The following is a 17,356-nucleotide window of genomic DNA, read 5'->3' as shown; positions in this document are numbered from 1 at the left end:
TGTTTGAGTAAATGCCTTCAATATATATTTTTAACTCAAGAATGGGATAAATATAAATGAAGGGAGAGAGAGCTCTATTTATAGCTAAGCTATTTCAGATTCAATGATACAAATCAAATTACATTAATGATTAAGATTAGTTCCCTTTACAATAAGAGATTTTTAATGGATTCAAATTCTATACATGTTTATCTTTTAGCATTTACAATAATTACCCTGGTAAAATACAATGTTTACAATTTAATTAGAATCCAAATAGGACCTTGCGTCTTTTCTAAGCAATGGGTCAATCCTGTCAGGTTGAATGATCCCTAATGAACAAGAGGGAATATCAGAGTGTGCCTTGGTTGCGGGTCTTTGTGCGGCTCATGACACTAGAGGATGGTTTGATAGATTTAGTAAACCAATGATAGGGGATGACAAAGAAGGGATGACATGGCTAAAAGGGTAGTTGGCTCAGGAAATTGAGATTTAAGGATTTGGGAAAATTGCATTTCTTAGGAATTGAGGTTGCTAGATTAGGGATGGAATCTTCATCTCTTAAAGGAAATGCAGTCTAGATCTCTTGACAAAACCAAGAGTGATGGGGTGTAAACCAGCATAATGACTTGTAGAGAACAATCACAAGTTGAAAGCGAGAGTTAGAAAATCTAAGGACATGGAAAGATATTAGAGATTAGTGGGGAGATTAATTTATCTCTCACACACTAGACTAGACATAACATATTTCGTTAGTCTGGTAAGCTAGTTTATGCATGATCCTTGAGAACCTCATGCAAGTTGTCTTTTTTTCTCTAAACTTGGTCATCTTCAAGTAGAAGCTTTTATGGATGCAAATTGGGCTGGGTCACTAGATGGTCGAAGATCAACATTCAGATATTGCACACTTGTGGGAGGTAATTGTGTCACGTGGAGAAGTAAATTGAGTATAGTTGCTCGTATGAGTGCTGAGGTAGAATATAGAGCAATGGCTCAGGGAGTTTGTGAGCTTTTGTTGTTGAAGAAATTGATAGAGGAATTAAGGTTGTTAGAAGGGAAAAAATTGTCCTTGAATTGTGACAACAAAACTGCCGTAATTATTGCTTAAAATCTAGTCCAACATGATTGAACAAAGCATATTGAGATTGATAGACACTTCATTAAAAAGAAGTTGACTACTAGTATTCTGAACTTAGTTCATGTGGCATCTGATCAGCAATTAGCCAATATCTTTACCAAAGGACTCAACAACAGAACTTTTCACAATTTGATCTACAAGTTGGGCATGTGTGATATCTACGCACCAACTTAAGGGGGAGTGTTAACCATTGACTATTGATAGTCTTGTCAATCAACGTTGATCTAATTTCTTGGGATTTTATTTATTCTATTTATTGTGGAGATTGTATTTCTTAAGTAGTTCAACATAATTGTGTATATATACCCATGTAAATACTTGAGTTAATACACAAGAAAATTATTTCAAAACCTTCAAATTTTTATTTTTTTCGTCAATTTCTTCAGACATTTGCGGGGAAGAAGTAAAAATCAAGGAAACAACCTTGTTGAGACATATAGTTTGCTTGTGAATTGTCCAGTGACAAGATATATAAGTTGGGATTGTATCATCTCTTGGTTGATCTCTAGCTTTAACATAACCTGTAGAGATAAACTTTTCTTGAATCTTTTCTTGAAAAGTGTCATTCAACTTCAATATGCTTAGTTCGCTCGTGATATATTAGATTAGAGTGTATATATATATATATAGCATCTTGATTGTCACATCACTACTTTGTTGGCAATACAATTTTTAATCCAAATTCACAATTGATACACCCATGCAATCTCACACACAAATTTTGCCATAGCTTTGAATTTTGATTCTACACCGATATGCTACTTTCTATTTCTTGTTTTTCCAATAAATTAAGTTTCCTCCAACAAACACACAATATCCTGTTTTAGAATCCTATTTTTTATTCTGATTCTGCCCAATTTGTATACGAGAAGCACTCAATATTAGTGTTTACATGATTTTCATATAATAAACCTTGTCTTGGACTTCCCTTTAAATAACAAAGAATTTGTTCGAAGGTCACCCAATGTTTGACTATTGGAGAAGACATGAACTGACTCACAATACCACTAGAGTATGTAATGCTCAAACGAGTTCTGTAAGATGGTTCAATTTCCTTTGGAGCTTCAAATAAGAAAATATACACTTTCCATCAAGTTTGTTGAACTTTCACATCTAGGCTAAACAGCAACAAAACTTTAATCTCTTCATACACCTTTTTAAACTCCGTAAAATAGGCTTCGAGAGACTATCATACACGTTTTTAAACTCCGTAAAATAGGCTTCGAGAGACTATCTTGTTTCTCTAGCGGTAGAACGCTTGACATAACTCGTTCATAAGAGATATTCTATTTCCCAAAATACAAAAAATCCAAGTAATCCTTTGGCTCCTTAAAAAATTTATAGTGATTAATCAGAGAAATCAGTTCAATAGCATTATGAAATCGTAAAAATAATTGAGCATTTTCCCTTAGCCACTTGTTTGGTATCATTGGTAGGATTGTTTTTCGGTTAAGCGATCCTCTTTATCGATGCTTCATAAATAAATCCAAGCCATCTTGCTCCGATCTAGATAATCGGCTCCAGTTAAATTGTGCTTTGATACCATGTAACAGAAGTAGAAACCAAGTAGAAAGAAGAAAGTTATGAGAAGAGAAAACTTGTGTTTATTCACATAATAGGTGTCCTATTTATGCAAGTTAAAGAATCAACTTAAGGAAAGAAATCGAAGTAAATAAAATCCCTAAAAATTTGTACATAATAGTATCTAATCTGTAGGATTTATCCTAATATCTTATTTACAACAGTCTCCAACAATCTTACTGCTTAAATTGTAGCTGTACTTGTCATTTTAAGCTGATAAATGCTTCTCTCAGGTACACACCACTTCGATCAGATTCAGTTGTTGGAGAACTTAAGCTGTCTGAACCAACTGAAATTGTTTTCCCTGGTAAGCAAAGTATTTGCCTTTGTCTCTTGGGCAGGGAAGCATTATTTGAATCAAATATTTCTTCAAAGGCAATGAATATTTGGAATGTGGAATTCCCATCTCATTGGGAAGACTTTTAGAATTTCATTATTTGTTTGTTGTGAAAATTTCTTCTACCTGTATCTTCTGTCCCATCTGGTCTAGTTCTGCTGCTGTTATTGTCTTGTATGTTTCAGCTTCGATTATGCAAGTTATGATTTCAAGCCTGTTTACTGAGTTATACTTCGTACCAGCAACCAATGGATGTTAGCACTGTTTTGGTATATGAAAGGGGAGTACTACTAGAGAGCATAGAATTTTTATCCAATCTTCCATCCCTCCTCCTAGCACTTGAATATCCTAATCGATATTAAGTACCAAATATTTGTTATTTATTTATTTTGCAATTTCAATAGCATTATTTTGATTTGAATTTCAAAATTTCTTGCCCTTTAGAGCTTCCAATGGTAGAGATGCTTGCTCTTACTGGGAAGGCAATAGAAGGTGATGTACTAACTGCAGTTGAAGTGATTTCAAAAAGTGAAATCCAACAATGCGTTTGGAGCAAGTACAAAAAAGATGTGTGCTACCAATGGTATTTCCACATCATACATAATCTTGTTGAGATTCTAAATCAATCACTAAAGTTCCTAATCCTATCTTTGTTATGGAACTTTTGTAACATGAAGCTGAATTATGAAGGGAATCAGTTTTATAGAATTAAAAAGAATTGAACAAGAAAAGGCCGTAAAAATAAATTCTTGTTTTTCTCATTTCTGCAATTGCTATTCATTTGTTTTAGTGTAACATAATGTATTCTGCAGGTTTTTTTCATCAGAAACAGAAGATAGAAAATCCTTTGAGCCCTTACCATCACAACGCTCCTGCTCTTTTAAAGTTTGCTTCGAGGACATTGGTAGATGCCTAAAATGTGAATGTATTGTGACGGATGTGTTTGGAAGGTCAAGTGAGCCAGTTTATGCTGAGACTGCTCCTGTATTGCCAGGTTATTTGCATATCACATTCTTCACTTTATTCTCTCCTAAGGAAAATTTCTCTTTAAAAATTTAGTATGGTTAAAGCCCTTTCACTCATTGTCTAACTTCATGTTTGGAATGAGATGGTCAGTAGAAAGATTTCTGCTGTGGGTGTCAGAGTAATTACTTCTATGTGAGCTGCTCACCACAACTAAAAGTTATTTGCATATCACATTCTTCACTTTATTCTCTCCTAAGGAAAATTTCTCTTTAAAAATTTAGTATGGTTAAAGCTCTTTCACTCGTTGTCTAACTTCATGTTTGGAATGAGATGGTCATTAGAAAGATTTCTGTTGTGGGTGTGAGAGTAATTACTTCTATGTGAGCTGCTCACCACAACTAAAAGTTGATGTTCGTGATTCCTGTAAAGTTAAATATGGCTTCCAGTTTTTAGTTTGGATAAACTCATGTTGCAAAACTTTGAGGTGTAAAATGGGTGCTTACCTCATTGGAAGGTGGAGGAAGTTACGGGGATAAGTTAATATCAAATAGCATCAAATATAAGAACTACTAGCGCTGTTACTTTTTACATTAAGAATTTATTGATTTGTTCTTTCCTTCTGCTCCTTAATTTGATACTGAAATTCTCTTTTTCTTCAGGGATTCCTAGAATTGATAAGCTAGAGATTGAAGGGAGGGGCTTTCATACCAATTTATATGCTGTACGTGGCACTTATTTTGGAGGAAAAGAAGGAAAAAGTAAAATTCAGTGGCTTAGATCAATGGTTGGTAGTCCTGATCTTATCTCCATACCAGGTATGCAAAAGCCATGGGTCTGCTAAGGATTTTAGATATTGACATAACTGTTTGACTGAAATTCCAATCTTTGGATGCACTTATATACTTTTTCCCTTGTTTCTGGTCAAAAGTTGAGAATCTAGTTTCTTAGTTCCTTTTACATATTGCTCTAAAGATTGACTGATCAGGTTAAAGTGCCCGAATCACAGTTCAAAGAGTTACCGCTTACTTAGTTTTGTAGAAAGCTGCAGAGTTGAGAAATAAAGGATAAATCTACTGCCTGCAATGCTCTGCAGCTTTAAGATTCCTTTATTGAGATACCAAAATTATTTTATGAGATTATGAGGAATATGATTTATTAACTGAAAACTTTAAAGCATAATGTCCAGGTTCCAATCTTCTGACATATTGGTTATGAAAGATTGACTGATCAGGTTACAATGACCGATGGGTACCCTGATTGTGATTCAAAGAGGTAGCTTTGGCTTTGTCTTCTAGGGAGTTATAGAAGAGGGGGAAAAAACGAGTATACTGCCTGGCTATGTGCTGAATGCTTTAAGATTCTTAAGATATTAAATTTCTCTTAGGGTACCCTTATTGTGATTCAAAGAGGTAGCTTTGGCTCTGTCTTCTAGGGAGTTATAGAGAGGGGGGGGGGGGCTATGTGCTGAATGCTTTAAGATTCTTAAGATATTAAACTTCTCTTATGAAATTATGAGGAACCGTATTTATTAACTTGATTTAAAGCTTAGGGTCCAGGCTTCAATCCTTTATATATTTGTTCTGAAAGATATACTGATCCTGCAGGTGAAACAGGGAGGATGTATGAAGCAAATGTTGATGATGTGGGGTACAGGTTGGTTGCTATTTATACTCCGGTCAGGGAGGATGGCATTGAGGGACAACCTGTTTCTGCATCAACTGAGCCAATTGCAGTCGGTAATTCTGACCTTCTGCTCTTTTTTCAACCAATAATATTCTGAGGTTTTCTATTGCATTTCTACATGGAAATGAATTCTTCTCATTCTATTTGGCTGAGCATGGGCTCACCTGGTGTTAGATGGCTTTCTTATTTCCGTTCTTAGTAAATAGATGTTGATGTTGTCTGTCCCACAACAAAGCTCCAACTTGAGTGGGGTGAAGGTGCTTTGAACAGTTGTACATACTGTTCTTCAACTTTTCATGTATTTTATGTCTATCCTTTTTCTTTATTTGGTGATTGTTTAAATTGCAGAGCATGATGTTTATAAAGAAGTAAAACAGAAGCTTGATATTGGATCTGTAAAGTTTGAGGTGAGATTATATTCCTTGTTTTAAGTGATTGGTATTTCTTTTCACCTTATAAGTTTTTTCTCTTCCTTAATCTACTCAGGTTGTGGTATTGATGCATCTTTCTATTTTTATTACTGAACAAGTTTTAGGAAGAAGAATGATTCTCTCTTATTACTTCTAATCTGAATACAGCCTTTTAAAGAATAGCAGGAAAAATAAAAAAGGAAATAATCTCTAGAAATTAGCCTATCCCTAAAAATTAGTAATTTGATTATGGCTAATAGTACAAGGAAATTCCTAGCACTAATGTAGAAAATCTGCTTAATTTAAGGAATTCCAGCACTCCCCCTCAAGCTGGAGTGTAGATGTGAATCAAACCCAGCTTGCCCATAATTTCTTCGAACATTTTTCTTGAAATGCAACCCCTTACCAGGAGTCCCTTTTAAGTGTCTCAATATCCTGTAGGCAGCTTCCAAATGTTTCTTCCATTGATATCTCCCCCTGTCTACTTCTTCTCCATCCTTATCAGTTCCTAATTTAAGGTTGGGTTCCATAGGAGTCTTGTCTATGTTCTTTGGAGTTTCTACAGAGTCAACATTAGAAACAAAGGCATTGTAGGATTTAGACAAGTTTCCATAGGATACAAACCGAGAAATGGGATGTTGAGTGCAGCTCCTAGTGCCCTTTCTTACTGCAATTGGAAGATGGATGGAAGATGAAGGCGGTGAAACTTCTTCCTCAGGACAGTCCTCGGGTAAAGATGGCATAGGCACTGCTGTTTCGGTCTCAGGCAGCTGATGTCTCTGAGAGTATACATGAAGTCCCTGAGTTTTTCCTTGTTGTTTTTCAGAATGAGTGGGCTGTTTTTCTTCATTAGTACGATTAATCACCCTTGTTTCTTGTTGCTGAACAGTGGAGATAGGAAAAACAGGTTCCAAAACAGGAATAACAGTGGCTGTAGGATTTTTAGCAGGTTTTGTAGTTGTGGTAGGGCTGACAGGTTCCAAAACAGGAATAACAGTGGCTGTAGGATTTTCAGCAGGTTTTGTAGTGGTGGTAGGGCTGATAGAGTCTTGAGGTATAATGAGAAGATTGCTCAAGGTCTCATCTTCACTAAGTATCTCCCCTTGAAGATGAGAGGCTGAAAAATATGGCTCGTTTTTGAAGAAAGTAACATCAAGGGACGAATTTTCAGTAAGTCTCACTGTCCTCATTCCAGCCACCGGCGAGTAAGATCGATCAGCTATGCGAATCCGAGAGTGATCATGACAAGGTAAATAGGTGTGAAACAAACTTAGATTACCTGTCATGTGGTCGGGTGCACCGGAGTCTAGTATCCAGGAAGTTGTGATAGGTTCGTGTGTAGTATTTAAAGCAGTACCTTGAATAGCTAGTGACCCACTGGCTGTAGGAGTCCCGAGTAGTTTATGAAGACCCTCAAGTTGAGTTTTGGTTAACCTAACATTCTGAGCATCTTCTTCAGTAGTAGATATCATTGCTGCCTTGTTTTCTTTCTGTTTTTTTTCTTCAGGATAGCCATGGAGTTTGAAGCATTTCTCCTTGGTATGCCCAACCCCATTACAGTGGCTACGCCATGGCCTTTTTGAACCAGAATCAATTCCATCTTTGAACCTCTGAGATTGAGGGCCTCTTGAAATAAGAGCAGAGTTCTCGGAAGGATGATGACCAGCTACGGTCAATGGTTTTAATTCTCTTGCGTCTCCCAACATAATAAGACGCCGTTTCTCTTCCTTCCTTCAACAAATCTTCTCCTATGGTTGGCAGTGTGGTTCTACCTAGTATTCGTCCTCGGACCTCATCAAGATCACGATTTAGTCCTGCTAGGAACTCATAGAGACGTTCTTTGTTAAGATGATCCATGAACTTGGTGTGTTCCAAGCCCTTGCCCCAATCAACTTCATAATACATGTCTAACTCCTGCCATAAGATCTTTAGGTTGTTGTAATATTGAGTGACTTCAAGTGTTCTTTGTCGAATATCTTTCAACTTTAATTTGATCTCGAATACTTGGGAAGTATTTCCAAGATCCGAGTAATTCTCCTTGATTGCATCCCACATTTCTTTGGCAGTTTTGAAAAAAAGTTACGTTCGGCTTATATGACCTTCCATCGAATTTATAAGCCAAGCCATAACCATTGAGTTGTTAAGCTCCCAAGTTGCATAACCAGAGTCTGTTGATGCTGGTCGAGGAATTTGTCCATTAATGTACCTAATTTTTCCTCGGCCACGAAGAACCATAAGGACAGATTGTGACCATTGCAAGAAATTTTTTCCATCTAATCGATGATTTGTGATTATAAGAGAAGAGTTAAGGTCACCTTGTGGGATTCCTTGACTGTGATTTTGAGTTATTTGTGAGATCTCAGTCTCAGAGAAATTTTCGGTGTCACCCATGGGAGTAGGGTTTCTAATAGAGAAAAACAGAACAAGAGAAGAGAAGAAAGAGCAGGATCAAATGGATTCTTGATGCTCTGATACCATGAACAAGTTTTAGGAAGAAGAATGATTCTCTCTTATTACTTCTAATCTGAATACCGCCTTTTAAAGAATAACAGGAAAAATAAAAAATGAAATAATCTCTAGAAATTATCCTATCCCTAAAAATTAATAATTTGATTTTGGCTAATAGTACAAGGAAATTCCTAGCACTAATGTAGAAAATCTGCTTAATTTAAGGAATTTCAACAATTACTATTGAGTATGAAGATATAGGAACCTGATCTGCCTTTCACCCATTTGACTTAAAAAGTCACAAGCATAGTTAGGGCGTTCCTTGCTATGAGTTTTGTGAAGATCCAAACAGTTACTATTATTTTATTTTTTTCAAATAGATGTTATGTCAGTTTAGGAAGTTCCTTTTAAGTATTAAAACCAAATAAATGAGCCAAATGACTAGTTTAGCATTGTTTTTGGAAAGTGTTTTTAAAAACTGTGGTGGAAAAGTAGTTTTGAAAAGTTTGGTTTAAGATTTAAGTGTTTATCATTGTCAAAAAGTGCTTTTTAAATTAGAAATTTTGAGATATTATGTTGTCAAGTAAAAGAATATGTATTTAAATGATACTCAAATTCGTTAATATTATGATATATAAAATATATCAACTTAAATTGCAATAAAAATATAAAAATAATTTATTATAACTCATTATTAATATATTGATATATGAAATATAAATTTTAAATATTTTCTTAAACAATTAATATAAATTTTTTGTAAAATTTAATTTGAATTTGAATGTATAAGCAAATAAATTTCAAAGAGAAAAAATTGTATACCCAACATAAATAGTATGAAAAAAATTAGGGATGATAAATGAGCCTTAAAAGGGTGATTTTAAATAATAAAAAAATGTCGAGTTTAAAAGTGTTTTCTAAAAGTAATTGTCTTTAAAAATATTATCTGCATAATTATGGTTGTAGAAGTGCTTTTGATATCAAAAAGTGTTTTCAAAAGCAATGGTGGAGACATCCTAAGTAGAAATATATTTGAGTCTTAATCCTAGGAAAAAAAATTATAAGACTGTGTAACTTGATACTTTGACAGATGAAGTGGCCAAGTTTGTTTATACTTTTTTGATTTCTGAGACTTACTGCTTCAATCTCTGGAGCAGGTATTATGTGACAAGGATCGCAACCCAAAGAAGGTTCTTATTTCATATCCTCCCTTCCGTTCTTTATATGGTTATTCTATTTCAGAAAGAAAAACATAATTATCTACTTTTATCATTATTAACGTTGCAGGTCCCAGGAGAAGGGTGCCTTGAGAGAAGAATCCTGGAAATTAATAGAAAACGAGTTAAGGTTGTAAAGCCGGGTTCAAAGACTTCTTTTCCTGCTACCGAAATACGTGGAACCTTTGCTCCTCCTTTTCATGTAAGTTTGTTTCTTGACAGAGCTAATTTCATGTCGTTAGACAATGCAATCCACATTGTTGTCTTCTAGTTGGTGCATTAGATTATAGGTCAAATGAATTGATAATTCTTTTCAAGGACCTTTTCTCTCATATTAAGAAAATATTTTAGTGATGAATGACTAGATTGCTCATCAAGACTCGATTCTTTATTTTTGTTTAAATCTAAAGGATCCAAGTTGTGGCAGGTGGAGGTTTTCCGTAATGACCAACGCCGACTTAGGATTGTGTTGGACAGCGAGAACGAAGTAGACCTCATGGTGCATTCGCGATACATCAGGGATGTTATTGTTCTTGTGATCCGTGGTCTTGCTCAGCGGTTCAATAGTACATCTCTTAATTCTCTCCTTAAGATAGAGACATAAAATTTGGTTAGAAAATATAAACGCATCAAAAGGCAATCAATTGTAACTTTCCTTTTTTTAGGTCTGTGTGCTTTCTCACCCAAAGGTCTTTTTGTTGGTGCCATTGCCATCTTCGTTGTTTTAGCTTGTAAGCAATTTATATATATATATTATCCAGTGTTGGGTTTTCAAAGCATTAGGGGAGCTGCAGGTGTTTCACTTGTGCGTAATTCATTATATATATATATTATCCAGTCTTATTTGATCATCTTTCCTTCAGCCTTTTTTATCTTTTTGTAGAGAAAACCAGCCTGGACGTTTGGCCTTGCCTCCTGAAATGCTTGAGTTGGTAATCTTAAAAATTTTAATATTAATTTTACAAATTAATTTGCACAAGCCGAATTAAAAAACATAATGTTGCATTAATATAATTAAACCTTGAAGTTACAAATAACGAAAATAAATAAGAGCAATATATAATAATAATCTACTCCAGAAAAGATTCAATAGTGGAGTTGTGATGCTCCTCCATCCTCAAGGCATGTAGCAGTAGCTGCTGAAGTTGTATCAGTAGTCTCCTTAGCTGCATCATATGAAGCATGTAGTGCAATGAAAACATAATAGACCAGCAATAGCAATGACCAGATTCCAAATCGCACATATGATGCCCCATCAACTGAAGCCATGATAAAAACGTTAGTGGCAAAAGAAGCTGATGGTATCCAAGGCACTAATGGCACTCCCCACAACTTAGGTTTCTTTGCTTCCTTCACCATCAGATTTAGCCCAAGTGTAGCTATGAACCAAATGGGGACAGTCACTGCATATCCGATCCATCCATTTTTCCCAATCGCCCAATATACAGCAGTAGCAATTGAGGATCCTATCATCAACATCAAGAACAGGATCAGCTTGTTTCTGTTGGAGCTTGTTGTCTCACCTCCCACATAGTAACGTCTAACCAAAAGCGCCAATGCAACCAGTGAGAAAATCAACAGTGTTGTCAGGGAAAGAAGGTTTGCCAGCACGTCAAGACTTGTGAAGAATCCTACGATGGAGTTTAGGAGGGTCATGACGACTGTGGCATTAACTGGTGTTCTTGTTTTCTCGTTAATGGTTGCAAGGAAGGGTGGTGCCAAATGAGTGCGCCCTATGTGAGTGAAATACCGAGCTTGTCCAAGTATGTTGGCTAGCAAGACCGTGGTCATGCCCTTCAATGCACCTAAAGCAACAATATATTTAAAAATACGTGAAAAAACTCATATTCATATTTAATGATTTTCTCAGAAACTCAAAGTTTTATGCTTCAAGCATTAATCCTTTAGGGATTTTTGTTTTTTTGTTTTTATAATATTATCAAATAATTTATATCAACTTAATACAAATGTACTAAATGTAAATAAATAACTTGTATTTAGAGTCAAATTATTGCACTCAAACAAAGTTAATCATTTTTCATAATCAAAGTCAAGTATCTTGTGAAAGTTTATTTTACAAGTCAATTCTAGATTTTATAACTTTTATTTTTTCACTATTATGCTACATGTACTCCACTTGGTTTTAAACCTTTTGGGAGTTTGAATTTCATGTTCGAGATACATTTCATAAGGTATGATAGAAGCGTTGTTGACAATAATTTCCTTTTGTCAGCTCCATCATCCTTAGTTATGACATTATTGATTGAGATATCTCATTATATTCATAATTTCATGTAACTGAACCACTTCTGAAACTTATGCCTTGGATTTCTTCAGTACCCGCCTTTTTTAACACGTGACCATATTCATTTCTTGCTTCTTTCTTTTAAGAAATTTTCATTTTATAGAACTGGCTAGTTTGTCATACTTCTAACGTGCCCAAGACTTATTTGGAAACACATAATTATTTAAAGCATTTTAGTTGATATATGTATCAGCTAGTATATGCAATATCTAAATGTCATCACTAAACATTAGAGCTGGCAAAGTAAACTTGAGCTCGAAAGTTTGCCCATGTCGATCTGAGCTTGTAATGATCCAAGTCCAAGAAAGCCTGAGCCCGTCATAGATCCAAGTCAAAGATTGATCTAGCTCGAGCTTGAGATAAATCCGACCCTAAACTCGGATTCATAACTAAACAACCATGATAGACTTCAATAATTAATATAATTTTATGTTATTACTTAAAATAAAAATAAAATAAAAATAAATGATAATTCTTTATTTTTTAAAAATGTATTCATAAGCATTGTATATTTTATACTAAAATTTTATTAATAGGAAAAGTAATTGATAATAATTTTTATGTTAAATTAAAAAGTGAAATAAAATTTTAAAAATATTATCTTAATATAAAATATTTTTAATACTATATTTATATATGTATAATAAATATATAAAATTAACAATATTAAAAAATATAAAATTAAACTTTAGTGATTATATAATAATATATTATATAACTATTACCGAAATGGAGACCGGTTACCTAACCTAACCTTAAATCGATATACTAAATTCGTATATTACTAATACATAAAATAATGATATAATATATAACTATTACTAAAAATATTAATACATATATATTATTCTAACGTAGATTATAGTAAAAGATATAAAATTATATGATATTATAATGTTTAATCATCAATGCATATATATAAACTATAAATATATTATATGATATGATATAACATTATATAATATAGTAGAAGAGTTAACTTTCAAATGTACAAAAAGTGTAGGGACTTAGAGCATATCTTAACTAGTATAATAATACGCAATGATATATAACAATAAGTTATATATTGTAATAGCCCGTTTTTAGTGGTGTCGGAAAAAATAGTTTTGGGACAACAATTCAGACGAATGGGTTATTATTATTTTATTTATTAAATGTCTATTATATTAAGGCCGCATTAAAGTTTCGTTAAGAAATTTTGAAGTTTAAATAGTTAATTAAGTAAAAAGGTCTAAATCATAAAAAGTGTAAAAGTTGAATTCTATTAGTTAAAAGGGCTAAATGGCTATGGAAAGGAATGTTAATGGACTAAATGGTAAATATTCCAATTAAAGAGTTAGTGGATATGCAAGGATAGATTTTAATGAAATTTTAATGAATTTTAAAGGTTAATATGGTAATTTGATAATTAGGTTAAAAGATTAAGTTAATTAAAAGGAAAATAAGCTATCATCTTCTTTCTTTTCTTATGTTTTGAATTGAAAATTTCCATTTAAGAGGAGAAAAGCTTTGGTTTTGAATTCTTCCTTGCATGGTATGTTTTTGAGTTCATTTTAGCTTAATCCTGAAGCATCACATTCAATCTCAAAAGTTTTGTTAAAATCAGGTAAGGATAATAAAGGAGCATTTGTCAAACAATCTTTAATAAACGTGAAGGACTTCTCTTTTTCCTCACTCCATTGAAAATTAGAGTTTTTCTTGATAATTCCTGTCAAAGGAGCAGCCAAAGTACTAAAAATTAGGAACAAACCTTCTATAGAAACTAGCTAAGCCATGGAAACTTCTTACTTGACTAAGGCTTGTAGGTCGTGGCCACTCTCGAATTGCCTTTACTTTCTCTTGGTCGACTTCAAGACCTTCTGAACTAACCACGAATCCTAGGAAAACAAGTTTGTTAGTACAAAATGAACACTTCTTAATATTAGCAAACACCGTTTCTGTGACACCCCTAATTTGACCCTAGTCGGAAAGTGGTTTCGGGACCACAAAACCGAGTCACAAAAATAATTAATTGTTATATTTTATGCTTATTATTTATGAATAAGTATGTGTGAAAATTTCATGCTTTAAATTTTGTCATTTGGATGTAAAATAAATAAAAAGGGGCTTATGTGAAAAATCTTGAAAATGTCATAGGTTAATTAGAAGTGGCTAAAAATTGCATGGTTTGAAGCATGAGGGACTTGCATGTCAAACATTCCTTTTTCTTGGTAGTGGACGGCAAGGATGGGCATGAATGACACATTTTGGCATTTTGTGCTTTGTATGTTAGTAAGTAATGTTAATAATATATTTGTTTATATTAAAGAAAGTGGTTTCATAAAATAGAAATAATAAAAGTTAATGAAATAAATGAATAAAACATGTTTGATGATGTGATCCGGCTCGGTTGATGGAGTCGAGTTCACTTAAGTTGCCCGATCGTCGACGAGAAGTATTGGTTGATGTCGAATGGAGATAACTTTATGGAGTTGTTTTAAGCGGAAGTAATTAAAAGGGTTCAAAAATGGCTTGGTTTGGAGAATGGATGGTTCGATTTAACAAAGAAAATAAAGTTTAAGTAGATAGATAAAATGGAATGGAAATTGAACTCAAGCGAAGAACGATTCAATACTATGTAAAGTATTGCCCCGGAACTTATATTGCTTAAGGTGGGTTTAATGGAAGTCGAAGATGGACCTTGACCCGTTACCTATAGAGAGGTAGGAACCAAAGGTATAAAAAGGTGGATGAACGCCACACCAGGATGGTGATAAGTTCAAGGAGTCGGGTTGACACCACTAGCGAGCTAGATAAGTCAGAACGAGACTCGTACGAAATAGGATAGGAGGAAACCTCACAATCAAGTTTAATAATCAGGATTGTCTAACCTTTTTACAAAGAGAAAAGAACTATTTATAGATTACATTAGATAGCCAAATAGACTAAGTAAATTCGGCTTTAATTGAATTAAACTAATCTAGAAATGTATCTTTAAAGGCTATGTCCAAATTCGGCTGAATGGTACTTCAATGGGCAGATTCATGGCTAAGGAAATGAACTTGAAGGCTTGGTGAATGTATGGGAGAGCAATGGACATGTCTAGGTTCGGCCAAGGTGTGAATGGACACTCCAATAGATGCCTTTTGGTCGAATAGGTACTTAGGAGATCAATGGACAGCAACCGATGCATTTAAGTGAATATTCACGCATTCTTCCATTCATTGTATTAAATCATTCATGCATCATCTTTAAGGCAACCATTCGTTGTAGGTAGTCATGCATGTACCCGAACATACATTGAACCAGAAATGTTCATGAATCCTCATTAATTGTGTTCCCACATGTGGATGTACCTACAAAAGATATAAACAAATTAGATTCAAGGTACATTCAGCTTAAATTAAATAATATCAAGACATATTTAACAAATTAAAATAAAGACATAAATAAAATATAATTAATAATAAATTCGGCTAGCTCAATGATAGTTGAAATTCTTGATGAGCTGAATTGAGCTAGAAAATTCGGTTATGAGCTGTAGTAAAAATAATTAAAATAAAACTATCACTCAAATTATTCAAATAATAAAATTAACGAGCTGGAAAGAAGCTAAATTCAGCTCAAATAGGTGGAATCGAGCTCAAGTGAGCTGATTAAAGTCGAATTGAGCTAAGGGAGCTGGAATTGAGTTGAAATTAGCTTGCACTAAGGTGCATGGTTTCTTCAAGGAGTTGGATCGAGCTTCCCCATCTTCAACGAGCTGATTCTCCTTCCAAAACTTGAACAATAAAGCTGAAACAACTTCATGAAATCGCTTAGACCTAGCTCGGTTCATTGGTCCCTTTGGAAGCTCGAGGGAATCAAGACGAGGACTTGATGGGGCTTGGGGCGTGGTCACATCATCCCCCCTTCTTCAAAACGACTTGTCCTCAAGTCGAGCTGTTTATTCTCTAGAAAATAATCCGTCTTATGCAACCCTCCTTGAATGAATGGAACAATTAGTCGTTCATAAGCCATTGCAAAAGAACTTACAATATTCGACATTAAAGATGGCAAATGAATCAATGAAAATAGACAACCATTAATCATCAAGAAACGATCAAAACAAATATGTGGATCATGCATAGTCATATCAAGACAAGTATGAGTCATGTAAAAAGGCAGTTTTAAAACATCATTCTTAAAATCACATGAACAAAACTCCTTCCATATCCATAACTCATCAAATGGTCGAGACGAAAACAAATATGTTTTCAAGCATTCGAACTTTTCAATTTTCTTCCACAAGTCATTGTTCAAGTAAATGGAATGCAAGTAATGAGACATGAAATTTAAATCTTCATCACAAACATGCAAATGAAAAGTTTCATATGACTCATGATTTCGCATGTTTGACACTCGCAATTGTCGTTTGGTTTTGTTCTCAACAACGACTTCATCACATTTTCCAAAGAAAAAAATCTTCTTATCATTACTCAAAACGGATATATCATCATCAAACAAAATCAAACAATTAACCACAATAGGATTCAAGCGATTTTTAGCATTCAAGGTGTCCTAAAAAATTTCATTTACATTCGACTTAAGAAAAGATGATCGCATAACATCAGAATTCATACCTTGTCCACCTTTAGGAATTGGGAATTGAAGATCGATTTTACCTTTTTCAATCATCGCAAACCTTCTTCCTTCAGACTTGTATTGTAATTGAAGCTCCTTCTTTGAATTAACCTGAAATGGAGTAACAAGGAGACAATGGTTATTTAATTCTCTTTTCTTTTTCTCACTCACCTTTCTTGTGATTTCTTTTTCTTTTTCAACACTCTCATTTTTTTATAATTTTTTTTGTTTCTTTTTGTTTTTCTATTTTTTTCTCTTTCTCATCTTCCTTTTCAATGCTCTCTTTTTCTTTTGCTTGTTCCATGGATCGCTTAAGATGTTGTTGATCTTCCATGACTTGTTGCGGGGACAAGGGTACCAAAGTAACATTTTTACCCTTATGTTGAAATGAATATTGATTAGCAAAACCGTCATGTTTGACTCGACGGTCAAATTGCCATGGCCTTCCGAGTAAAATATGACCCGCATGCATGGGTACAACATCACATAATACTTCATCATGGTAGTTCCCAATAGAGAAAGAAATCTTAGCTTGCTTGGTCACCTTCAATTCGACCCCTTCATTGAGCCATTGCAATTTATAAGGACTTGGATGCTTGATAGTTGGCAAAGCAAGTTTGTCCACCATGTATGTGCTTGCGACGTTAGTGCAACTCCCACCATCAATCACGATACTACAAACCCTTTCTT

At 34.1% G+C, this 17,356-nt stretch overlaps 1 protein-coding gene and 1 long non-coding RNA gene across 7 annotated transcripts in view; both read left to right on the top strand.

Annotated features, from left to right (window-relative positions):
- The window catches only part of LOC107926440 (187-kDa microtubule-associated protein AIR9), a 28,863-nt gene extending 18,253 nt beyond the window's left edge, over positions 1 to 10,610 (top strand). For 3 of the 6 annotated variants that reach the window (XM_016857305.2, XM_016857292.2, XM_016857298.2), the window contains exons 30-38: positions 2,932 to 3,005; positions 3,480 to 3,618; positions 3,848 to 4,029; positions 4,661 to 4,816; positions 5,606 to 5,737; positions 6,033 to 6,091; positions 9,700 to 9,732; positions 9,830 to 9,961; positions 10,187 to 10,610. In XM_016857305.2, coding sequence (XP_016712794.1) covers positions 2,932 to 3,005; positions 3,480 to 3,618; positions 3,848 to 4,029; positions 4,661 to 4,816; positions 5,606 to 5,737; positions 6,033 to 6,091; positions 9,700 to 9,732; positions 9,830 to 9,961; positions 10,187 to 10,363 — 1,084 coding nt within the window. In that variant the 3' untranslated portion in view covers positions 10,364 to 10,610. The other 3 variants (XM_041110843.1, XM_041110846.1, XR_005925441.1) reach the window with 3 other exon arrangements.
- Positions 6,098 to 7,240, top strand: LOC121227908 (uncharacterized). The gene is made up of 2 exons (XR_005925442.1): positions 6,098 to 7,001; positions 7,071 to 7,240. It is a non-coding gene; the product is annotated as an uncharacterized lncRNA (long non-coding RNA).
- Positions 10,611 to 17,356: the final 6,746 nt, after the last annotated feature.

Source organism: Gossypium hirsutum, chromosome A01, assembly GCF_007990345.1.
Source record: "Gossypium hirsutum isolate 1008001.06 chromosome A01, Gossypium_hirsutum_v2.1, whole genome shotgun sequence".
Taxonomy (NCBI): domain Eukaryota; kingdom Viridiplantae; phylum Streptophyta; class Magnoliopsida; order Malvales; family Malvaceae; genus Gossypium; species Gossypium hirsutum.
This window is presented reverse-complemented; position numbering and strand designations above follow the sequence as displayed.